The sequence below is a fragment of the Protopterus annectens genome, chromosome 1.part1, assembly GCF_019279795.1.
Source record: "Protopterus annectens isolate FY-2018-M chromosome 1.part1, PAN1.0, whole genome shotgun sequence".
Lineage (NCBI taxonomy): Eukaryota > Metazoa > Chordata > Ceratodontiformes > Protopteridae > Protopterus > Protopterus annectens.
In genome coordinates, this window is record NC_056726.1 from 46,993,862 (window position 1) to 47,017,212 (window position 23,351).

A 23,351-nucleotide genomic window follows, 5' to 3' on the forward strand; every position below is an offset into this window, starting at 1 on the left:
ACACCAAATAAAGTGGTTATGCCTACTACTTTTGTTGTGGGCCAGTGTGCTTTACGTTGGATATTTTACTAATAGTATTCCTATACTATCCTTTTCCATTGTTCCAGAAATGTCAACAACTAATGTTTTTAAAACATTATTAACAGAAATAAGTGCGGAAGATAAGGATTCATCAAGTAACAAAATAACTCTATTACCCATGTTATTATCCCTTAAACACTCATATTTTATATGTCCCAGGAATGTTAACTTAGAAGAATCCCCAGTTCAGCAATTCCTATACTGGATACAATTTCTGTTTTCTATATGACTGCCCAATTCAAGATATTTGCTACCCATACTACTAGCAGTGTGAAAGCATTTAAAGTGTTATGGTATCTATTAACAATGGTTGTGGTATCTTCTATTTTTTTTCTAAAAATTGATTTAATAGTACTTTAAATTCAATTACTTAAAAATTCTGATCTTAAAATAACATAAATGGAAGTTCTTTAGGATGTATCCCATTTTAATAAATAAAATTGTTCCAATACATTACAATTTTATAGAGTGTGTGACTCTTAGTTGATGTTGCCAGGTGTTAAATACAAATGACTTTCTACAGAGTTAGACAATCCAACATAAAGATATCATTATTTCACTGAAAGCTACTTTTGTATGATTAGTTTCATGACTCTTTAGAATCTCCAACACAAGATTTGTCATGTGATTTAAAGGGGTTGTGGCTAGGCCATTAGTGCCACAATGTATAATGTACTGACCGGAGTGGTAGCCATGTTGGAAAAGTCTGGGAATAAGAGATGGCGTGTCTGCTAATTTTAGACCAGCCAATGATGAAAGAGTTAGGTTTGTCAGTGCCATTTAATTTTCTTCTTACAGTATTAAACATAGAGTCCATTAGCCATGACACCTCAATTAAGTTTTTATCTTGGCAGATTTCCTGATTGATAAATATCATAACTGTTTTTTATAACATTATTATATTAATTATTCAGCTCATTGGGAAGGTGGTCATCCTCTGTTTGAATAATATGAGGATTATTTAAGGTTTTAAAAAATGTTGAGTAGTTATATCATCCTCTGTTTGAATAATATGAAGGTTATTTAAGGTTTAAAAAAAACCTTGAGTAGTTATATCATCAGAGCTGAAAACATTGCAACTAGTTGTAGCAGATTAATCCACTAAGGAACTACAAATGTAATTTGTTAATAGACCATGTAAAGCTATTTTTTTCAATCTTTTTTCACTTAGAAACTCACATTTTCTGTTCCTGTTCTAAGCTATTATGGCAACGTTTTTTTTTTTTTTTTTGATTTATTAGATTAATGGATTACTTCTGGTTATAAGGTAGGAGAATTAGCTGAGAAATTAAGTAACCTAGGAGATGGATTCTGGGTAGAAACATCTGTAAATAAATGGGTCAGAACATTCATATAAAATAGTAGGTATGTTCTGAATTTGGTAGTCAATGTTCTCAGTGTAAGTAGATGCTGATCTTACCACTAAGGGTAGGTAATTTGAGACTTTGTGTTCATGACAAGATTCAGGTTTTGATTCAGTTGCTTCCCTAATGTACAATAACAACAATACTGGCTGACTCATTTTTATTTTGGGTTCCATTTTCTTTTACATGCTTCTTGTTCTTCTTGTACTTATATGTACGGCCATTTTGATTTTTTTTTTTTTTTTGCTTGTTTTTTTGGGGGATTTTCTTAGAGCAACTGATTTCACAAAGGATGATTTTACCTTTTACTTTTGTTTTTGTATGGTCTTAAAACACTGTCTGATATTATAATGTGGGTGGCACATACCTTATTATAACTGATGTTGCTATTAGTATCAACCTCGGCTTTCCAAGTTTAAACAAAGCTGACACATAAAAGTTATAATCCAGTCTAGGAAGAAAAGACATTTTTTTAAACCATGAGAGATCTTGATTCCAAATCTTCCCCAATCTCAAAAAACCTTGCACTCCGTAAAACACTCACTGTGGAGTAGTGGTACTTTCTCTGAGCTGGTAAAATGCAGTCACATGGAGCACCACCCACTCACCCACTCAATGCCTGCCTCCACATTCAAGGGTCAAGTAACCTACTGAACAAGTATCTAATAGTTATTCCTAAGTCACCAATGTGTATTTGAAGGAGCCCTTTGAAGAATTTCTCAAACTCCTAACTACTTTAAAGGATCTGCTCCCCATAATTCAGGGATCTGTTCTATCAAATCAGTCATGCCCATTGTATTGATTGCCAACACTTATGATTTCTGAATATTAAATGTATACCTCAATGCCATTCCAAATTTAGCTGATAGACCCCATAAGCATGTCATATTTCTATGCAGTTCTGAAAGAAGCATCAGGACATCCGAAAATGCTATAACCTTAGTCTGGTATCTACCTCACCTGAAAACTTCAGTATTTAACTTCCTAACAAATACCACCAAGGGTTCAAGGTGCAAGGCAAACAAAATGGAGAATGTAGTTATCTAGTTATCTCTGCCTAGTCCCCGTAAAAAGTGAAAATGTCGCAGAGAAGTGTGCCTGAATTTTCATTCTATCAGATGGCCTCTCACCAAGACATGCCGTGTTGTTTTATGCATTGCTTTGCCTACTGATGATGAAGTATGCATGATTTCATCAACACATAAGGAATGCTTACTGACTGGTACTATGTTTCCATCCAAAATTTTATAAAGAATTTTTACTGGAATAAATTTTTTAATCACGCCTACTAAGTGATTTATCAGCTACAGTAGGTTTACACCATATAGGAGAATAATAAAATGGTACCCCTTTGGTCTTGGCCATGTGGCATAGAAGGATAAAGTCCTGATTACATCCATATAACTCAGATTCAGTTAACTACCCAATTGCTAGAAAACCCGGCACAGAGGAGAGTGGGAGTGAGTGGCTTTTGCCAGCATATACATCAGGGGATGAAGGGAGACAGTGGACCTGCTGTACCACTGACCTATACCAGACATTTGAGGTATAGCTGATATAGTAGCTATTGGGCTGAGAAGCAGGCCACGTGGTCCTTGATCATGCATAAGCACATCCAGGAACTCTCTAACACAGTGGCACTGAGTACAGCAGACAGCTGCCATGGAGATTTAGTTGTGTATGCCTCAGCCTGCTCCACAGGCTTGCCATCTGCATTTAACCTGACTCTTGCCTTAGAGGTGATGGGCTGATTAGGCTCTTTCTTCAGTCAAGAAATGAAAGGGCTGTAGTTTTCTCATCCTGCCACCTGTTTCTTGTCATGTAGGAGGAAAGAATGGGACAACTGGTTGCAGATAGGGAAGCCACTGGGCTGATCAAAAGGACTGGTGTCATAAAAAATGTGTGCGTGTGTGTGTGTGTGTGTGTGTGTGTGTGTGTGTGTGTGTGTGTGTGTGTGTGTGTGTGTGTGTGTGTGTGTGTGTGTGTGTGCGTGTGTGTGTGTGTGTGTGTGTGTGTGTGTGTGTGTGTGTGTGTGTGTGTGTGTGTGTGTGTGTGTGTGTGTGGGTATTTTAATATAGGAGCAATTACAGAATGCATTCCATACAAATGCATATGTTAATTATGGATTTACTGCAGCTTTGCACCATTAGATTTAATTCTAAGATTGTTAAAAAAGCTAGTTGAATACTGATGACTTGTTTCAGACAGTGTATTTGAATTTTAGTTGGTATAAAGCTCTTTATATGCACTTTTCTATATTGCTGAGACATCTTACACAATCAAATGAAACTGTTCAGAATAATAGTATGCAGTTTATTCAGAATCTACTTACTGGACAGCAATTTTGCTTAGTTTGAGTTTAAATATTCAAAATATCAGTTAAAGTGGCAAAAAACAGCTTGACATTTTAAATACATTTTATTTAGGACATAATGATTTTTAATGAACATTTTATGCTTACTGGTTTGCACAAAATGTCACATGCAGCTAAAAGTAACTTTCCTTCCTTTCCTCAAATGTCAAAATGAAAGTTTGTAAATCAGCAGCATTTTGGTCCTGACATGACCCAAAGTAAAATACGTAGTTCCATATTAAAGCTGTATATACATTACCTCTGCTTTGAAACAAATAAAATTAGTGATCAAATGTTTGATTATATGTTAAAATCAGTGAGAAGATGTTGGTGGGTCAATGGATTAGAATTTTAATGGGTTAGGCGGTTGGGTTTCCATATGTGCATGCATTAAAGATATATTCTGTATACAAAGTTGATTATACTGTTAATGCTTCAGACATTAAACAATATTTTAGGGAAGGATGTGTTTAAGACTATATTTATTGCAGTTTATGATGACATGCATGTGTAACTGAGCTTATTTGGTGACATCTATTGATTTCAGTGTTAAATGTACATAAGGTATAAATGCATGCACCTAGACAACATGGTAGAAGGGAGATTATCATCACTGCCTCATCATTCTTGGTTCTCCTGCTTGGCACTTGGATGGGTGCCTTCTGTCCAGCGTCTGCATTTTCGACTTGAGTCCAGGTGAGCTTTTGCTAGATGTCCTGATTTTCTTCCACATTACAAAGATGTGTTGCTAGGTGAAATGTCAAGCCTCTGAACTGCCCAGAAGTGAACTTGTGATATATGAGCGAGTAAGTATGTGGGTTGTGGCGGGACTGATTATCTGTCTAATGCTTTGTGATGGCTGGACTAGACTACAGCTCTCCATGAGCCTAATAAGGATAAAGTGGATAGCAGAAAGTAAGTGAATGCAAACTCCTGATCCTAGTTATATTTTATGGAACTAAGAAGTACTGTCTGTAAACCATAAGTTAACAAGCCTGTATCATGTAGCTTCTGTGCATTTAACCATCTGCATATTAGGGTGTTTCTTTCTGAGTAATAACATCAATCATAAGATGTGCCAAATCAAAATGTATCAAATTAAAAGGTGAAAATGAGTGCCTCAATGTTTCAGGCATAACATGACTACATAATAACGCACAGCACAAGTCTGTATTATTCTTGTTACACAGAAGCGTATTACTGTTGAGCATATGAAGTAGTTTCATTTTCCTGTTGCTGATTTAGGGATAAGGGGAGAGACTTCTGTGTAGAGTTTGCATGTCTAAACTATTTCCGTTTGGATTTCTGCCAGTGTCTCTGGTTTCTATCTGCATCTACATGCCAATAAGTGAATCAATGATCTTTCTAAACTGCACATAGATGTGCATACTGTGTGACTAGATGTGTGCAAAGTATAAATGGTATCACGCATAAGAGTGTTTCTCTGTGATTACCCATGAATAATTTTGTCATTTAATTGCTTCAGGATTACTCTTAACTAAAATGTGACAGGAATACACTAAACTAAAAGATATAAGTCCTTGGAAGGTCAAAAACTGAAAAGGGTGACCATCCAAAGTTCATACAGGGCACAAAACATTTTTTTTTTCTTCGGAGGGACCCCCCCCCCCTGCTGCACTACCCCAGGGTGGGGACAAGCTGCTAAATCCTTCAGTTTGCACAAACTTAGTGGAAAAGTAAAAGGATAAAACAAACATAAAGCCATGTTTTCTCTCTCTCATTCAATTCTTATGAAACACACACAAGCACACAATGTGAGACCTAGACATATCGACAGCAGGAAGCAATCTTCCTGTTTCAACATTTCAACACACAACACAGCAGGGACTGATGGGAGTGATGGAAGTGCAGGTTTCCCTCTTTCATCATTTTGTCAACTGCTTGCCAGAATAGGCTCTAACTCCCTTGGAGTCCTCAGGAAGACAAAGGAATGAATCAGTGAATGATGCGTCCTTGATTAAGGAATAATCCAGGTGTGCCTAATTTCAATACACATTTTTCAAAGTATTGCAGCAAAAGAAAAAATATATGATATATATGTATATCAGTTTTATTAGGTTAGTATGTTGCGGAATTTGTTAAAAGAGAAAATATTGCACACATTTATGTAACATTATTCAAATATTCCATGTATTATTTTATTACTACACTTGTGAAGTGTCAGAAAAGGTTTTCCTAACATCATGCTATAATCATATCTCTTGGGATATTGAATATTTTTCTCTTTTGCATCCTAGATGTTTAATTGATTCAATGAACTGTGCATTTTTTAAAAACAGTACAAAGTCCCAGTATCTGTTACTACTAAGAATAATGTAGACCCTTCTTTTTATTTTGACAGATCAACAGTACTCATGGTCACCTACATACTTCAATGAAGACAGACATTCTCCAGCTCCAAGGAACATGAAGGGATTATCCAGTAGCCGCCCACAGCCCCACATCTGCTCAGGACATACGTGTGGATTAGCATCCCCAGAGGACTGTGAACATGCCCATGAACACATGCATCATGGGCAGGATCACAGGCAATCATATTTACTCAGCCCAACGGACAGCTGTCAAATGGACCATCATCGATGTTCGCCTCGTAGTTCCATCCATTCTGAATGTATGATGATGCCTATGACAGTGAGCGATCACATGTCCAGTAGCACTTTTCCCCGAATGCACTACACTTCACATTTTGAGAGCAGAGATGACTGTGCGGTTCAACACACTAGTAGTAGTAAAATCAATAGAATCCCTGCAAACCTTCTTGATCAGTTTGAGAAACAGCTGCCTTTACACAGAGATGGATTTCATACACTACAGTATCAGAAGAGTTCTACAGCAACAGAACAACGGAGTGAAAGCCCAGGGAGAATACGGCATCTTGTTCATTCTGTGCAAAAGCTTTTTACTAAGTCCCATTCCTTAGAAGGTTCTTCTAAAAGCCATGTGAATGGAACTAAAGGGGACGACCACCATCATGGGCATCATTCCAAGCACAGTAAAAGAAGTAAAAGTAAAGAACGAAAACCAGACTCGAAGCATAAATCTGGCATGACAGGTTGGTGGAGTTCAGATGACAATTTGGACAGTGATAGCACATACAGAGCATCCAGTGTGATGAGTAGGCATCATGTTGACCATCTGTCACACTGTTACCCTGAAGGCTACCAAGGCCACTTTGGGGACCTCACCCTAAAAACATCTAAAAGTAACAATGATGTAAAATGTTCTGCATGTGAAAGCCTAGCTATGACACCTGATGGAAAGTACATGAAAAGAAGCTCATGGTCCACACTTACTGTAAGTCAGGCTAAGGAGGCTTATCGCAAATCTTCGCTTAACCTAGAGAAACCAATGGTGCATCAAGAAATGAAACCTTCCATGAGGCCGTGTCACTACCTTCAGGTGAGAACAGATGAGATGGCACTTAATACTAACTAGGTCTCTATGCTGCACATGGTTTACTTATTTTATAATTCCTTACAAGTTTTCATACTAAATATCAGCACAATGAATTTTAGATTAAAAGGTGTAAAAAAAATGTCTATGCTGCAAAAGAAAAGTTAGTTTTATATTAGAAAACAAGTTTCCTGGGAAGATAAAAAATATTTTTGCATTATAGTATTCTGTTTTATGTAATCTGCCTGCTGTAATATGTATATAGACAAAAATGAAATGCAAACTACAATGGTTTTTAAATCCATTTTATATATTGGTATCATATCACTTTTCATTTGTTATAATACTGGTCCTAATTTGTTGAAATCAGTAAACAGTTACTTCACTAGACAGTAAATCACTAAACGTGTACAACAACTGAAAACATTATTATTTTCATCTGTTATGGACAACAACCAAGGGATTTTAGAACATGAGACATAAAGTGTGCAAGTTGGGACAGAAAACCACAATATGCATTTATTTTAATTTTACTCGCATGTGTGAGTTTTTAAATGCAGTATAATCTTAGCCATAAATGTCTTATTAAGTGCTGTACTGGGGGCACTGATGTAATATAATTTGGTGCTGAACCAACTTTACTTGTGTATTGAAGTTCCTTCATCTCACTGTATCCCTTAAAATTCCAATATTTGACGTAAACTACAAACTTGGGAATAGTTACCAGAGTATCATAAACTGCTTCCCAGCATTTCATGAACGACATTGAAAACTGTATAACACGTCTCCTATCTCTGGAGTAAAATGCTGAATGACTATTGTACTACTTTGTTATATTTTATTAGTGCTTTTGAAGATAGTCTTCTGTGTGGAGGTTCACCTTTTTACAGTTGAAAAATGTTTAAGTCCATGAGAAGATAATTATAAATGAATACATATTTCTCACTCTTGCTCTGCCCTCTTTCATTGTCTCAAATGCACTCTGTCTAGCGTGTGTGTGTGTGTGTGTGTGTGTGCGTGTGTGTTTATATCTGTATCTATGCATATCTATATCTATATATATATATATATATATATATATATATATATATATGTGTGTGTGTGTGTGTGTGTGTGTGTAATATGTACGTATGGGTCTACCTGATAATATCAAAAGCCAACATCATTGAAGACGGATTCATCGAGACGACATCCAAGAAAATACACTTCATCGACAGACCGGATGAACAAAATCCTTCCCAGGGTAAGTACTAAGTCATCCAAACACACAAGTTTTTTGCGGCTTTCCACTTCTATTTATCTAGCAACTGTATTTCGCCTGCTTGCTGATACATTGTTACTGTTTTTCTGCATTTATTCTGTTTTTGCACTTGTTTCTCAGTTTGTTACTTTTAAAATCTGTAACTGTTGCAAATTGTTTGTGTAGGCTGTGATAGCCGATTTATAGCATTTATAAGTGTTTACTGTATCTGTTTCTGCTTGTTTTCTGAAAAAAAAAAAAAAAAATATCTCTTGTTTTCCCGCCTTACTAAGCTAGAATAGTCCAGTTTCAGAGCTTGCTGATCCCTGGGCTTTGTTTGCAGTTCCTGTTACTGATTCTTTACCTAATTTGGAAGAGAGGAAGTTCCCTTGCTTACCAGTGGGAGTGGGAAGCATTGAGCTGCCTGTTGGTCCAGTTTTGTGAGGTTTCAGCCAGCAACTTGTAGTTTATTGGTCGTTCTGGGCCAGTTCCTAGCTTCTTTCAGCCCCCTGATATAAAAAATGCTAAACGCGTGTTTTTTGGCTTGTACCTACTCAGCACAGATCCTCGTGGTGGCCAGCAGAGTAATCCAAGCTTCAGAGAGCTAAAAAAGCGACTTTACCTGATTTAAGTATAATTTTTGTGGCTTTCCACTTCTATTTATCTAGCAACTGTATTTCGCCTGCTTGCTGATACATTGTTACTGTTTTCTCTGCATTTATTCTGTTTTGCAATTGTTTCTCAGTTTGTTACTTTTAAAATCTGTAACTGTTGCAAATTGTTTGTGTAGGCTGTGATAGCCGATTTATAGCATTTATAAGTGTTTACTGTATCTGTTTCTGCTTGTTTTCTTAAAAAAAAAAAAAATATCTCTTGTTTTCCCGCCTTACTAAGCTAGAATAGTCCAGTTTCAGAGCTTGCTGATCCCTGGGCTTTGTTTGCAGTTCCTGTTACTGATTCTTTACCTAATTTGGAAGAGAGGAAGTTTCCTTGCTTACCAGTGGGAGTGGGAAGCATTGAGCTGCCTGTTGGTCCAGTTTTGTGAGGTTTCAGCCAGCAACTTGTAGTTTATTGGTCGTTTTGGGCCAGTTCCTAGCTTCCTTCAGCCCCCTGATATAAAAAACGCTAAACACGCGTTTTTTGGCTTGTACCTACTCAGCACAGATCCTCGTGGTGGCCAGCAGAGTAATCCAAGCTTCAGAGAGCTAAAAAAGCGACTTTACCTGATTTAAGTATAATTTTTGTGGCTTTCCACTTCTATTTATCTAGCAACTGTATTTCGCCTGCTTGCTGATACATTGTTACTGTTTTTCTGCATTTATTCTGTTTTGCAATTGTTTCTCAGTTTGTTACTTTTAAAATCTGTAACTGTTGCAAATTGTTTGTGTAGGCTGTGATAGCCGATTTATAGCATTTATAAGTGTTTACTGTATCTGTTTCTGCTTGTTTTCTGAAAAAAAAAAAAAAAAAATATCTCTTGTTTTCCCACCTTACTAAGCTAGAATAGTCCAGTTTCAGAGCTTGCTGATCCCTGGGCTTTGTTTGCAGTTCCTGTTACTGATTCTTTACCTAATTTGGAAGAGAGGAAGTTCCCTTGCTTACCAGTGGGAGTGGGAAGCATTGAGCTGCCTGTTGGTCCAGTTTGTGAGGTTTCAGCCAGCAACTTGTAGTTTATTGGTCGCTCTGGGCCAGTTCCTAGCTTCCTTCAGCCCCTGATATAAAACGCTAAACACGCTTTTTTGGCTTGTATACTCAGCACAGATCCTCGTGGTGGCCAGCAGAGTAATCCAAGCTTCACAGAGCTAAAAGCGACTTTACCTGATTTAAGTATAATTTTTGTGGCTTTCCACTTCTATTTATCTAGCAACTGTATTTCGCCTGCTTGCTGATACATTGTTACTGTTTTTCTGCATTTATTCTGTTTTTGCACTTGTTTCTCAGTTTGTTACTTTTAAAATCTGTAACTGTTGCAAATTGTTTGTGTAGGCTGTGATAGCCGATTTATAGCATTTATAAGTGTTTACTGTATCTGTTTCTGCTTGTTTTCTGAAAAAAAAAAAAAAAAAATATCTCTTGTTTTCCCACCTTACTAAGCTAGAATAGTCCAGTTTCAGAGCTTGCTGATCCCTGGGCTTTGTTTGCAGTTCCTGTTACTGATTCTTTACCTAATTTGGAAGAGAGGAAGTTCCCTTGCTTACCAGTGGGAGTGGGAAGCATTGAGCTGCCTGTTGGTCCAGTTTTGTGAAGTTAGAGCCAGCAACTTGTAGTTTATTGGTCGTTTTGGGCCAGTTCCTAGCTTCTTTCAGCCCCCTGATATAAAAAACGCTAAACGCGCGTTTGCACGGTTTAGCGCGATTTAGCGCGGAGCTGCTACTGTTGCACACTAGGGCAGCGCCGGTTAAGCAGATTTAAACTATTAGGGCTACCTAAATTCCACTCTTCAAATTTTCCCTTAAATCTACCTTCCTCGAACTATACTACTGATCTAATCAGCATATCCTATAACTAAAAAGATCATCTCTACTTGACTCCAAGTAGACTATTCTCTATCTGTTAAACCTAGCACTTGCTCCTACAGTACTTATTACCTTGATATGGTGCTCTTGTCATAGATAGCACCCCAAAAAGGCAAACCCCCATTTCTCGGTCACCCACGTCCCCCGGAATCTTTTTTAAAGTTTTTTTGTCTATTTCTTCTAGCATGTCGAGGGATCAGTTGCTAGTGTCCTCTCCTGCTCAGCTGGTGAACCTGGGAATATTGAGGCAATGTTACAATTGCCTCATGTACACAGACAACCCTCTCCTCCTCCCACAAAACACAAATACATGCGAGAGATGCAACTATACAGCCAAACTGAGGCTGAGCTCTCTCAACATAGGACTGGCAAGACCAGTCAGGAGGAGAAGGTTACCACACACACTATAGACCCAGTCTCACATAGTACCATCACAACCTCAAATCATACACATAAACACACAAAGACATACTCGGAGGCTCTGATCAAAAATCTACCAAAACAGCAGAGGCCACCAAAGCAGACACACAAACAACCACCACCTCAGAACACATCACCTGCAACACATAGACCTCACAGTCAGAGTGTCAAACAGTCACAGCCCTTAAGGCCAAACAAAATGCCAGACACACTAGTCATTGGTGACTCCATAGTCAGACACACTGACGTCCCACTCACCAGACTGAGTAAGGAGAAGGTCACAGTAAGCTGCCTGTCGGGCGCTAGAATCCGCCACATAATGCAAGCACTCAGGTCTCTCAACAGCAGGTACAAATACGACTCAGTCATTGTCCACGCTGGTGTAAACAACCTGAGACGTACCTCCTTGGACTACATGAAAAGAGACATTGAGGAGCTCTCTGATTATGTAGCCCAGGCAGGTATGACCCTGACCTTGAGCAGTATCCTACCTTCACCAAGAATGATGCCACAATACAGAGATAAGATGATCAGCTTTAACAATTGGCTTAAACACTGGTGTCATTCAAAGGGATCCAGTGTCTGTCTGCCTGGGATGACATGCTGGACAAGCCACGCTGCTTCTCAAGGGACGGCTTGCACCTGTCACCCCTGGGATTCCGGATATTGGCAAAGGCTCTTGCCACCCCCATAGTGCCTTTTTTAGGCAAGGCTCAAATTCTAAACCTACCACCCTAGAACACAAAAAAGGAAAAAAACTAAGGGTAATGCTGCCCAATGCCAGAAGTCTGAATCTCAAAATGCACGCACTCGAGGCCCTTCTCAGTATGGAGAACATCGATGTCTGTGCTGTGACAGAAACCTGGTTCAAGCACCCCAGCACTATCAGGTTTTACCTCATATCATGCGTTCCGGCCCCAAAATCCGGACAATACCAAGAAAGGAGGGGGGGTATCCATATTCATCAAGGACACCCACACCTCAAGACTGGTTGCAACGCACGATGCATCGGAGACCATCCAGGTGCAATTAACCATAGGCAAGACTGCTCTGCAAATTGTAGCATGTTACAGGCCACCCTCACAAACTCAGGAACCTCACATGGCCTTCCTGAAAACACTAGAGGGGATAAATGTATCACCAAACACCATCATACTAGGTGACTTCAATTACCCTAATATAGACTGGGAACACTACTCAAGCCCAAACACCCTAGCCCAAAAGTTCCTGGAATTCATAAACTCAAATGCCATGGAACAACTAGTTACCATCCCCACAAGAGGAGATAACATACTTGACCTCATCATCACGAACATGGGAGCACAATGTTCAACACCAGAAGTATACCCCTCACTGGTGAGATCAGATCACAAACTAATCTCGCTGGAGGTCCTCATCCCACCCCCACCTGAAATAAAAAAGACCACAGTAAAGAACTTCTCGAAAGCCGACTTCACACTTCTAAAGACTAGTGTGGTCTCCTTTAAGGCCCCCGAGCCGGCGGAAAACAGTACACATGCCGCTGAATCACTTACAAATGCCTTCTACCAGCACCTGCAGGACTGCATGGATAAGGCAATCCCAAGCAAAACAAAGACTCTTTGTACCAAAGGCAAGTGTCCAGTCTGGTGGACCCCAGCCATAAACAAACTCTACAACAAAAGAAGGAAGCTACTACAAGATAGAGCAAAATCCTTAAAAGGTAAGACACCCTTGATCACTATAAGTAAAAAACTAAGAGCTCTCATAAAATCATCCAAAGCAAATTTTGAGAGAAAATAGCTAAAGACTCAAAAGACAATCATAAGGCCTTCTTTAGCCATGTTAGAAACCTGGGAGGAAACTCCCAGATATGCTCAGAACTAGTTCAAAATGATGTGAAGATTACTGATCCTACGGACATTGCCAACATACTGGCTGACAGGTTCAGTGCAAACTTCTCCCCTACCCCCAAAGGAGAGATATCTATACCAAATGATTGCAGCCCCCAAACATCTCCAACACCCAAGTGAGAACTGCTCTCTCCAAAGCAAAACACAGCATCCATGGGACCTGATGGTGTCCCCGGCTGTGTGCTCCACGAACTCAATGAGGAATTAAACCCACAGCTAGGACAGCTGTTTAATCAAAGTCTTACCTCTGGATACGCACCCAGGAGTGGCGACTGCAACTGTGGTCCCACTTCACAAAGGCGGTGCCTCCACCGACCCTGGAAATTACCGCCCATTAGCTTGACAAGCCTTATCTGCAAAGCCATGGAGAGGATCATAATGGACCTCATAAATAAAGACATAGGAATTTGCAGACTTTGGATCCAACCCAGTTTGGCTTTGTCAAAGGCAGATCATGCCTTTTAAACTTGGTTGACTTTTTCAAACAGTCACCAAAGCCATTGATGAGGGAAAGGCAGTCCATACAGCCTACCTCGATCTGGCGAAGGCCTTCGATACAATACCCCACTGGTATCATTGAAAAACTCATCAGCTTAAATATTAACCCATACATCACAAGATGGGTTGCAAACTGGCTGAGTGACAGAACCCACAGGGTCAGAGTTGCTGGCGCCATGTCAGACTCAAAGCCTGTCACAAGTGGTGTCCCACAGGGCTCAGTCCTGGGCCCACTCTTGTTTGGCATCTACTTCTCTGAAGTACAAGCAAACACAGGAGGGTTATGGCTGACAAAGTTTGCAGATGACTGCAAACTGGGCGCCATAGTAGAAAACACATCTGACACAGATATCCTTCAGAAGGGTCTCACAGAAACAGATAACTGGTGCCAGAGCCATGGCCTAAAGTTAAATGCCAAAAAATGCATAGTCATACCCTTCGGGAAAAACAAGGTTACCCCTAGCTACCAAATAGGTGGCAATCCACTGAGCACAGAAGAAGTTATCAGGGACCTGGGGACCCAGGTTGATAGTAGTCTGTCATTCGACACCCATGTAGCTAAAGTAGTTAGGAAGACCTTCTACATTGCCCACCTTATCATGAAGGGATTCTCATCTAGATCAAGGGAGGTCATTGTCTCCCTACTCATCACTCATCAGACCAATGATTGAGTACAATGCCCCATTCAGAATGTATCTGACCCGACACTTGCAGCAGCTGGAGAGGCCACAAAAGTTCCTCACCAAAAGGATAAAGGGTCTCAAAAATCTGTCCTATGCTGCCCGACTGAGAGAACTCCAGCTCTATTCAGTCGCTTACCGCTTGCTCAGAGGTGACCTTTGCCTAACATACAAGGCCATGTCAAACCCAGATTTGATGAATATGCTTCACCTCAAAAAATCTAGATCCATCAGAACCACAAGGGCAGGAGACTTAAACCTCAACACGGCTATTAATAGGACGTGCTGGAGGGATAGATTCATCACCCAAAGACTCCCTATGCTGTGGAACAAAATCCCGGTATATGTGAGGCAGAGCACCTCGCTGGCCTTGTTCAAGAGAAATCTTGACCAATGGATGGGAGATCGCAGATATACCCCAGGGATTACCTCAGTGTCACTGCTCGACAGAGGCACAGCAAAATAATGGGTATAGTTCCCCATACTAAAGGGGTGGCGTAAGCCACAAAACGATGGGCTAGGCTTGTAAATGCCCTCGGGCAGATAGCCTAGTATGAACCTATGAACCTATGAACCTATGAACACAAAACCAATACCTGAACACTCAAAACCCACCCAGCTGGGGGGCTATGCCCCCAACCCCCCCCCCAATGTGGGGGCTGCACCCCCCACATACCCCAATTAAATATATCAACTCTGAGATCGCACTACAATTTGGGAATGGGGAAAGTTCACCTTTACAGCCAACAGGTTACTTACCCTAAGGGTTTCAGATGCTACAGTAAATACATTTATAGTCCATTTCTCTACATTCTAAAGACTTCAGACACTAGCTGATGCTTTACAAATGTGCTGAAGCATATTTAACCACCATTTTGTAAACTGAGAATATAGTGAAGAACAGGACCTGTATTCTCAGACTGAGAAACACAGGGTGCATTTGTGATTCTCTTTTTGTCTGTGTCTTTCTCCTAATTGACTGCTGACCATCAGTTTCCTCCCTTGATGCCATTTTTCTCAGAAAGGAAGGCTATCATACAGGTAAGCTTAAGGAGTTATGGCTCCTCCTTCCTTCATCCAACACACCTATTCATAATTCCATCATGGCAGCAGTCCTCCTGCCCATTTGTTTCCTGGTGGAGATGATAGTCAGGAGTTAGGAAGCATGCCAGTATGCTGGTCTTCCATACTCTCCTAGCCTCACCCACTCAGCAGCTTTCTTGCTTCACAATTACTGCCCTGAGGAGCTGCATGCTGGCTACCACACATGTTCAACCTCACAGCTAAGCAGATCACCATTATACAGTGTGGGCACACTAAGTTCCTTGCTGCAGGTAATCTACCTGCTCTCCATTGGGTGTTGCCAGTGCAACAACATGAGCTGCTTCCCTTCTCCCTGGATAGGTGGGCAAGTGTTGGCCCCTCTTCCATTCACTCTTGTCCAGTCCCTCCATAACTTGTGCCACTATTTAAACTTGGGCTATCTGGAGTGCAGTCAAGGCTTTATACCTCTGTTCTGTTAGTAGAGTGTCTTAGACCAGGTAGAGTGTCTTAAAGGTCTTATAGTGTGAAAACGCTATTTCATTAGTTAGTTTGTCATTTGTAGACATGATTAAATGTACAAATATGATGTGGGGTTCATCTCTGTCACTTTTAGGTCTAAGAACAGCAGGATTAGTCAGCTTGGGTCAGAAAACTATGTTACTGCCTCCCCTTTATCCACAGTCCTTGGTACCTAAAGATCCCACCCTAGGTCTCTTCAACTGTGCATTAGTCAGTCACTGTCATGCTCTAAAATATGTATAGTTTTTCTATTTGTCAGTTGTGTCTGATCTTCACTCATAGTCGATTTCTTTTTCTGATTTGCAGATGTTGTCCTGTCATTTTAGCCTTTAGGCAGGTTCCAAGTCACCCCCACTCTCATCACCTACATTACTTTTTTTAACAAGTAAACTTGTATTATAGTTTATTTTCTGTTTGTTGAACAGGTTAGTCCCACTTGCTCAGGGTCCTCTTTTCAGGGGAGTATCAAGCTGATATTCATACTGACTAAGGGAGATTTGTTCAAAGCACCGGGAAACTTCTCTGTTTAATAAAATCCATGAAATCTTTTACATCCACCTGAGCTACCACAAATGGAGGCAGATGGAACCTTGGTTTAACATTTCATCTTAAGGATGGCACTCTCAGGAGTGCAGCATCTCCCATGCAGTGTTAGTATTATACAAATGAGTCCAAGTACCTGCTGTAGGAAGAAAACTGATATCCTGAATTGTTTGTTATCTCAGTACTCTTTGCTGTTGGCTAAGATTGTTGTTGTTATTGTTATTGGATTAGTCTAAAGTTATACAGTCTGAAATGCATAAAAAGAAAAAGTGTCAGTGTATATCACTAAAGTAGTCTGAAAATAATGCAAAATTCCCTTACAGGATAAGCATATCAGCTATGTAGTATGTTTTGGAGATGTTCAGCGTGTGGAGGACAGCAGCATTTGTGTATCCTCCAAGCACTATACCACTAAAGACTGAAAAAATAGTTAGCATATAACTATTATAAGATTTAAAAAACTACAAGCAACCCCCTTTACTGACTTTAAGGGTTTCAGTTCTACTGTTAAAGGTTCTCTCTTTACCAAGAGGAAAGTTACATATAGACAAGGATGTTGCCTCTGTGTTTAAGAAACTTAAAGATTGTGGATGTTGGCAAAAAAATGTCTATGCTTATACCTCCAACACCTGTGCCTTATAAGCATGCCCAAGTGTGTTGCCCCCTTGGAAAAGGATATCCCCAATTAGTCATTGCTCTGCCAATGACTGCAAAATGGGTACAATCACTGAGTCCCCCAATGATGTTGACATACTACAAAAAGGGCTTACACAGACACTAGAAGTCTAAATCTCAAGATGCACTTGCTTGCAGCACTTCCTCAAAATGGAGAACATTGACATTTGTCCTCTAACAGAGACCTGGTTTAAAGCAGCAGAAAGCACCCCTGTGCTACCAGGCTATAACTCATTCCACACCTTTTGGCCGCAGAACATGGACTGAAGTTCCAAAGGTGATGGTGTCTCCATATTCATAAAGGATATGCACACCTCCAGACTAATAGCCCAGCATAGTGCATCTGAGATACTCCAGGTACAACTAACATTTGGTAAGATGGCGATTCAGGTCGTAGCCTGCTATAGGTTCCCAACCATGTCCCAAGACTCTCACTCCTCATTCCTAAGCACCCTGGAAACTATTAAGATCCATTCCAACACTCTCATACTAGGTGACTTCAACTACCCCTCCATTAACTGTGAAAACTACTCATGTCCCAATGCATTGGCCCAATGCTTCCTGGAATTCATCAATTCCAATGCCCTGGACCAGCTCATTCTTACCCGCATTTGAGGAAGCAATATCCTTGACCTGGTACCTTGACATGGCAACCATTGCTCTACACCAATAGTCAATTCCGCCCTGGTTAGATCTGGCCACAAACTAATCACCATGGAAATCCACATCTCACCCACACCCCCACAAATGTATCCACTATGAAAAACCTTTCCAAATCTGACTTTGCACTCCTAAAAACAGAGGAGGCTAACTTCACGGTACCCATGCCAATGGAAACTAGATGCATGACTGCCAAATCATACACCAATGCACTATACGAACATGTACATAAATGCATGGAACTAGCCATACCCAACAGAACCAAGATGCTCTACTCCAAAACAAGGAAGCCAATCTGGTGGTCCCCTTGCATTAATAAACTCTACAACAGAAGGAAACAAATGTTGCAGAAAAAGGTGAAGTCCCAAGACTGGAAAAATTCCTTTATTAGCCTCCACAAAAAGTTGAAATCCCTCATCAAAACCTCCAAAGCCAGCTATGAAGGCAGAATTGCTGCAGACACTAAAAACAACCACAAAGCCTTCTATAGTTACATCAAGAATCTCCATGGCAATACCCAGATTTGCTCTGAGTTACTGCACAATGGTACATTCTATACTGAGCCAACAGATATTGCCAACATACTGGCTGACAGATTCATTGCCAACTTTACCCCTCTCTCCTCCCTAAGGGACCAATCACAATACCGGAAGAATGCCAGGTATCCAGCAATACTGCAGCACAGATAAAAGCTGCATTCTCCAAGGCCAAGAATACAGCTTTCATGGGATCCGACAATATCCCTGGCTGTGTTCTACATGAATTACAAAGTGAACTGGCACCACATTTGTGTGCCCTGTTTACTCACAGCCTCATCTCAGGCTTTGTCCCTTTCAAATAGTGCAGTGCTACAGTCATCCCTCTCCATAAAGAGGAGCGACTACAGACTCTGGAAATTATCACCCCATTAGCCTGATGAGTCTGATATGTAAAGCTATGGACCGCATCATCATGGACCTAATTACCAAGGATATAGGGAATCTCCAAACTCTAGATCCCATGCATTTTGGTTTTGTGAAAAGTAGATCATGCCTGCTGAACCTGGTTGACTTCTTTGAGTCAGCAACCAGAGCTGTGGATGAGGGTGAGGCAGTTCATACAGCCTACCTCAATCTGGCCAAGGCCTTTGATACCATTCCTCACTAAGGAATTATTGATAAACTCACTAAACTAGGCATCAACCCCTATATCATTAGGTGGGTTGAAAATTGGCTCACAGATAGAACCAACAGGGTGAAAGTAGTGGACTCCAAGTTAGACTGCCGACCACTCATGAGTGGAGTCTCACAGGGATCGGTCCTGGTCCTCTCCTGTTTGGCATCTACTTCTCAGAAGTCCAGGCCAACACAGTGGGACTCTGGCTGACTAAGTATGCAGATGACTGCAAGCTGGGAGCCATTATTAACTCTCCAAGTGATGCAGACACCCTACAGAAAGGCTTCACTGAGACCAATGACTGGTGTCGAAACCATGGCTTTAAGCTTAATGCCAAAAAATGCATTGTTATCCCCTTTGGGAAAAACTCAGTTACCACTAATTACCACATCGACAGGAGCCCACTGAACACTGAAGGAGTTATAAAAGATCTGGGGACACAGGTTGACAGTAACCTCTCCTTCGCCCACCACATTGCACTGTGGTCATAAAGTCCTTCTATGTGGCACATCTCATTAACAAAGGTTTTGCATCTAGGAAGAAAGAAGTCATCATTTCTCTCTACTCTTCCCTCATTAGACCAATCATAGAGTATAATGCCCCATTTGGCATGTACCTCACTAGACACCTGCAACAGCTGGAGAGGCCACAAAAGTGCCTCACAAAGAGGATCCTGGGCCTCAAACACATGTCCTACATGGACAGACTCAAAAAACTCCAGCTATTCTCTGTCTCATATCGTCTACTAAGAGGTGATCTCTGCTTGACTTACAAAGCCACGTCTGACCCAACTCTGTTAGAAATGCTACATCTAAAGAAATCTCAATCCCTCCACACCACATGCTCCAGAGACCTCAACCTCATTACCATAATCAACAGAACATGCTAGAGGGACAGGTTCATAAGCCAGAGACTGCCCATGCTCTGACTTAGATTTTTCACACATGTCAAGCAGAGTACTTCACTGCACCTCTTCAAGATAAATCTTGATGAGTGGATGAGAAATAGAAATTTCATCCCAGGGATCACTCCAGTGGCTCTACTTGATAGTGGCACTGGGAACTGACGTTGGGAGGCACAATGCCAGAGCACTTCTATGGGCTAGGCTTGAAAGGCTCCAGGGCCATTAGCCTAGTACACACCAATGAACCTATGAACCTATAAATGATTGGTGCCAAAGCCACAGACTTAAACTAAAAGCAAAAAATGCGTCATCATCCTTTTTAGAAAAGGGAATTCCTTGCAAATTACAATATTAACAGTAGCCCCCTTAACTCAAACCCTGTGGTCAGAGATTTGGGAACACAGGTTAACAGGAACCTTAACTTTGATCACCATGTGCCCACAGTAGTAAGGAAGGCCTTCTACATTGCACATCTCATAAGTAAGGGCATCCCATCCAGAACTAAGGATGTTGTTACTTCCCAGTACTCATCCCTCAACAGACCACTAATAGAGTACAACACTCCCGTCTGTATATGCCCACCAGACACCTGCAGCAGCTGAAGAGACCTCAGAGGTTTCTCACCAAGAAAATTGAGGGCCTACAACACATGACCTACATGGACAGACTAAAGACCCTATCACTTTACTCAGTATCATATAGACTGCTTAGAGGCGTCTTGTGCCTGACCTACAGAACAGTCTCAGACCCTGCCTTGATGAAGCTGCTGCACATCCACAAATCCAATTGGACAAATTTCACTCACTTTAGGGATCTTAACCTAGCCTGCGATATTAACAGGATATACTGGAGAGACAGATACGTCTCCTAGAGATTGCCACTCCTTTGGAACAAACTCAAAATTCATGTAAAACAGAACTCCTTGATGGCCCTATTTAAGCATAACTTAGACAACTGGATGGGAGACTATAAATTTACCCCGGGGGTGTAACCTATGTCCCTCTTGGATAAGGGCAATTGGTGCTGATCATAGACTCACACTGCAAATATATACCATACAACTTGGTCAATAAGGGAACAAGGCTATAACATGGCTAGGCTTATAAAGGTCTAGGGCCAATAGCCTAGTAACCTCCTGTGTACCTATGAACCCAAATGTGTCACTCAGGTCTCCCAAACTCTATTCCCCTACATCAAATTGGGCTCCACAGATTTATCTCTATCTAGCAAGACTATAACAAATTGTGGCAGGCATTTTCAATATGCAGGTAATTTGGTGCTTTCACAGCTAAGCTATGGGGCATGAGAGCACCATTATTGCTGAATTTTGTAACCATGTACTTAATTTTTCCTCACTGTGCTCTGTTTTTCTCCCAGTTTCCTGGGTGGCCAGTAGTTGACCCACTGACTTGGACATTGATGGCACTTCTAGGGTCAGTGCTTTTGGCCTCATTTTCCCTGATGTTGGCCTTGCAGTCAGCATTGCTGAACTTACCTTAGCCTTCTCAGGGCTGCTCGCTATGACAGTGTAGAGGTTGATGTCTTGGCTTTTATCTCTTTGGGGCCAATATGCTCTCCTCAAGCTTGGCCTCTGGGTGTTCAGTATCAGCAATGTTGACCTTGAATGAGGTGTGTGCAACACTGTGTGCCTTGAGGGTCAATGCCTTCCTTTCAATCCTGATTTCATGTCTGAATGTTCTGGGCTTCAGCTTGGGGTCATCAGGGTGCAGTGATGACCATCAGGCTCAATGTCTTCCATCTCTCTTTCAGGATTATGTCAGGTCTAGATACTCACAATGGAGTCATCCCTACGTGAGCCTCTTGTAGGTTGACCCAGACCATAGCTCACTTCATGCCATTATCTGCTGGCCACCCATAAAACTCAGAGCAGAGTTTATAGTGGGTATAGGCAGGATGCTTCATTCATGTCCGCCACCAGTGTTCCTCCTCCTTGGACATCCCCCTCCCAAGAAAGGTACATATGTCTATGTTTAAGAGGAAATGTGTGGATTCTCTCATGCCAGATGTGGTTGACAAACAGGTGGCTGAATACCAGTCCTTACACCGTGTTTTATTACAGCTCATTAAATTTCAAGCTAAGTGGTCCTGGGACAACCCTTCTGAAACAGAATGCATCCTGGAGGAGGCCTTCCAGTGTCCCAGATCCTGTTCTTGGGTGATTCCAATGGCTGATGATATGGTTAAGATGGTCACTGAAAATACATGAAAGAACATGGATCTAGTGACACATATTTCAAAATGACCTGACTGGATTGTACAGCCTCCCCAAAAGATGGTCTCGACTGTTTGCATTGCCCAGTGAGGTGGTGAATTATATTATGATTCCAGCTGCACTTTTAAGACTCCAGAGCCCCTGGCCAAGGCCATACACCCAGTAAACAAGGAGTCTATACCTTGAACAGATTAGAGAAGTGTTTGTTTTCATCTTCCACCTTTTCATTGAGGATGTATGTCTACTAGATGAACATGTTACATTTCCAGAAATAGCTAATAGACCTATCCATCAAGAGTTGTGAAGAGTTCCCAGATTCTGATCTCAATACCAACCTACAATTCCAAGTGTCAACTTTTAGTTCTGTAGCAAATCAGGCCTTTTGTTTCTACCACAGTATGTCTGATTGTTCTGCTAGGGTGGCAGATGCAATCCATGCTGTTAGACATCATGCCTGGCTTTGCCTAACAGAATTTGCCAAGCACTCTAAGGCCAAGTTTATGAATGCCTCATTTGAGGGAACCTTGTTCTTCAGTCCTTTTGTTCAGAAATTACACAGAGAGAGAGGGGGAGGGAGACAGAGTCACTCTTACTAGAGTGAGACACCATCACCAAAGTTGTAGTGGAGCAAGAAAGGGGGGGGTGCAAAAAGGGGTGGTCCACTCATCTCTCATAGTGGGTGGAAAGAGTTTGCATGCACATGAGGACATGCTGCGTAGTGTAATTTCCCCATTTTAAGACCAGGAAAACCACTGCAGGAATGGACAAATGTATTTGGGGGAATGCCCCTTGTGGAGGTTAGGGTTCAGACTCTGCAGACAACCCAGTTTACTTCACTCCCTGTAAGCTTGTCAAGTGTAGGCTGTTAGGGCTGGGGAAACTTAAGAAAAATAAAAGCAGAAAAACCTTGAAACACCTGTGATGGTAGTCTGAATAATGGCCCTTCCTTGTTGAATCCCCATTTTCCTGGTGATGAGGAACACATGGACTGATTGTCCAAGGAGGAGCCTTGGTTGATGATCCTTATACAGTGTGGGCAGGGTGTGGCAAAACAATGATCTATATTATGGTAAGTGCATAATGTTCACTTTTCTTTATTCCCTTGCTGAGTGCAATACAGCAGACTGACAAATACGTATCTACAAATGATATATCATAAG

General features: G+C 41.1%; 1 protein-coding gene across 1 annotated transcript in view; it reads left to right on the forward strand.

Moving 5' to 3' along the window:
• DLGAP2 (DLG associated protein 2) overlaps nucleotides 1-23,351 on the forward strand; it is a 1,650,454-nt gene that overhangs the window by 527,433 nt on the left and 1,099,670 nt on the right. The window contains exon 2 of the mRNA XM_044073515.1: nucleotides 6,161-7,218. Within this exon, the coding sequence (XP_043929450.1) occupies nucleotides 6,161-7,218 (1,058 nt within the window). The remainder of the gene's footprint in view (nucleotides 1-6,160; nucleotides 7,219-23,351) is intronic.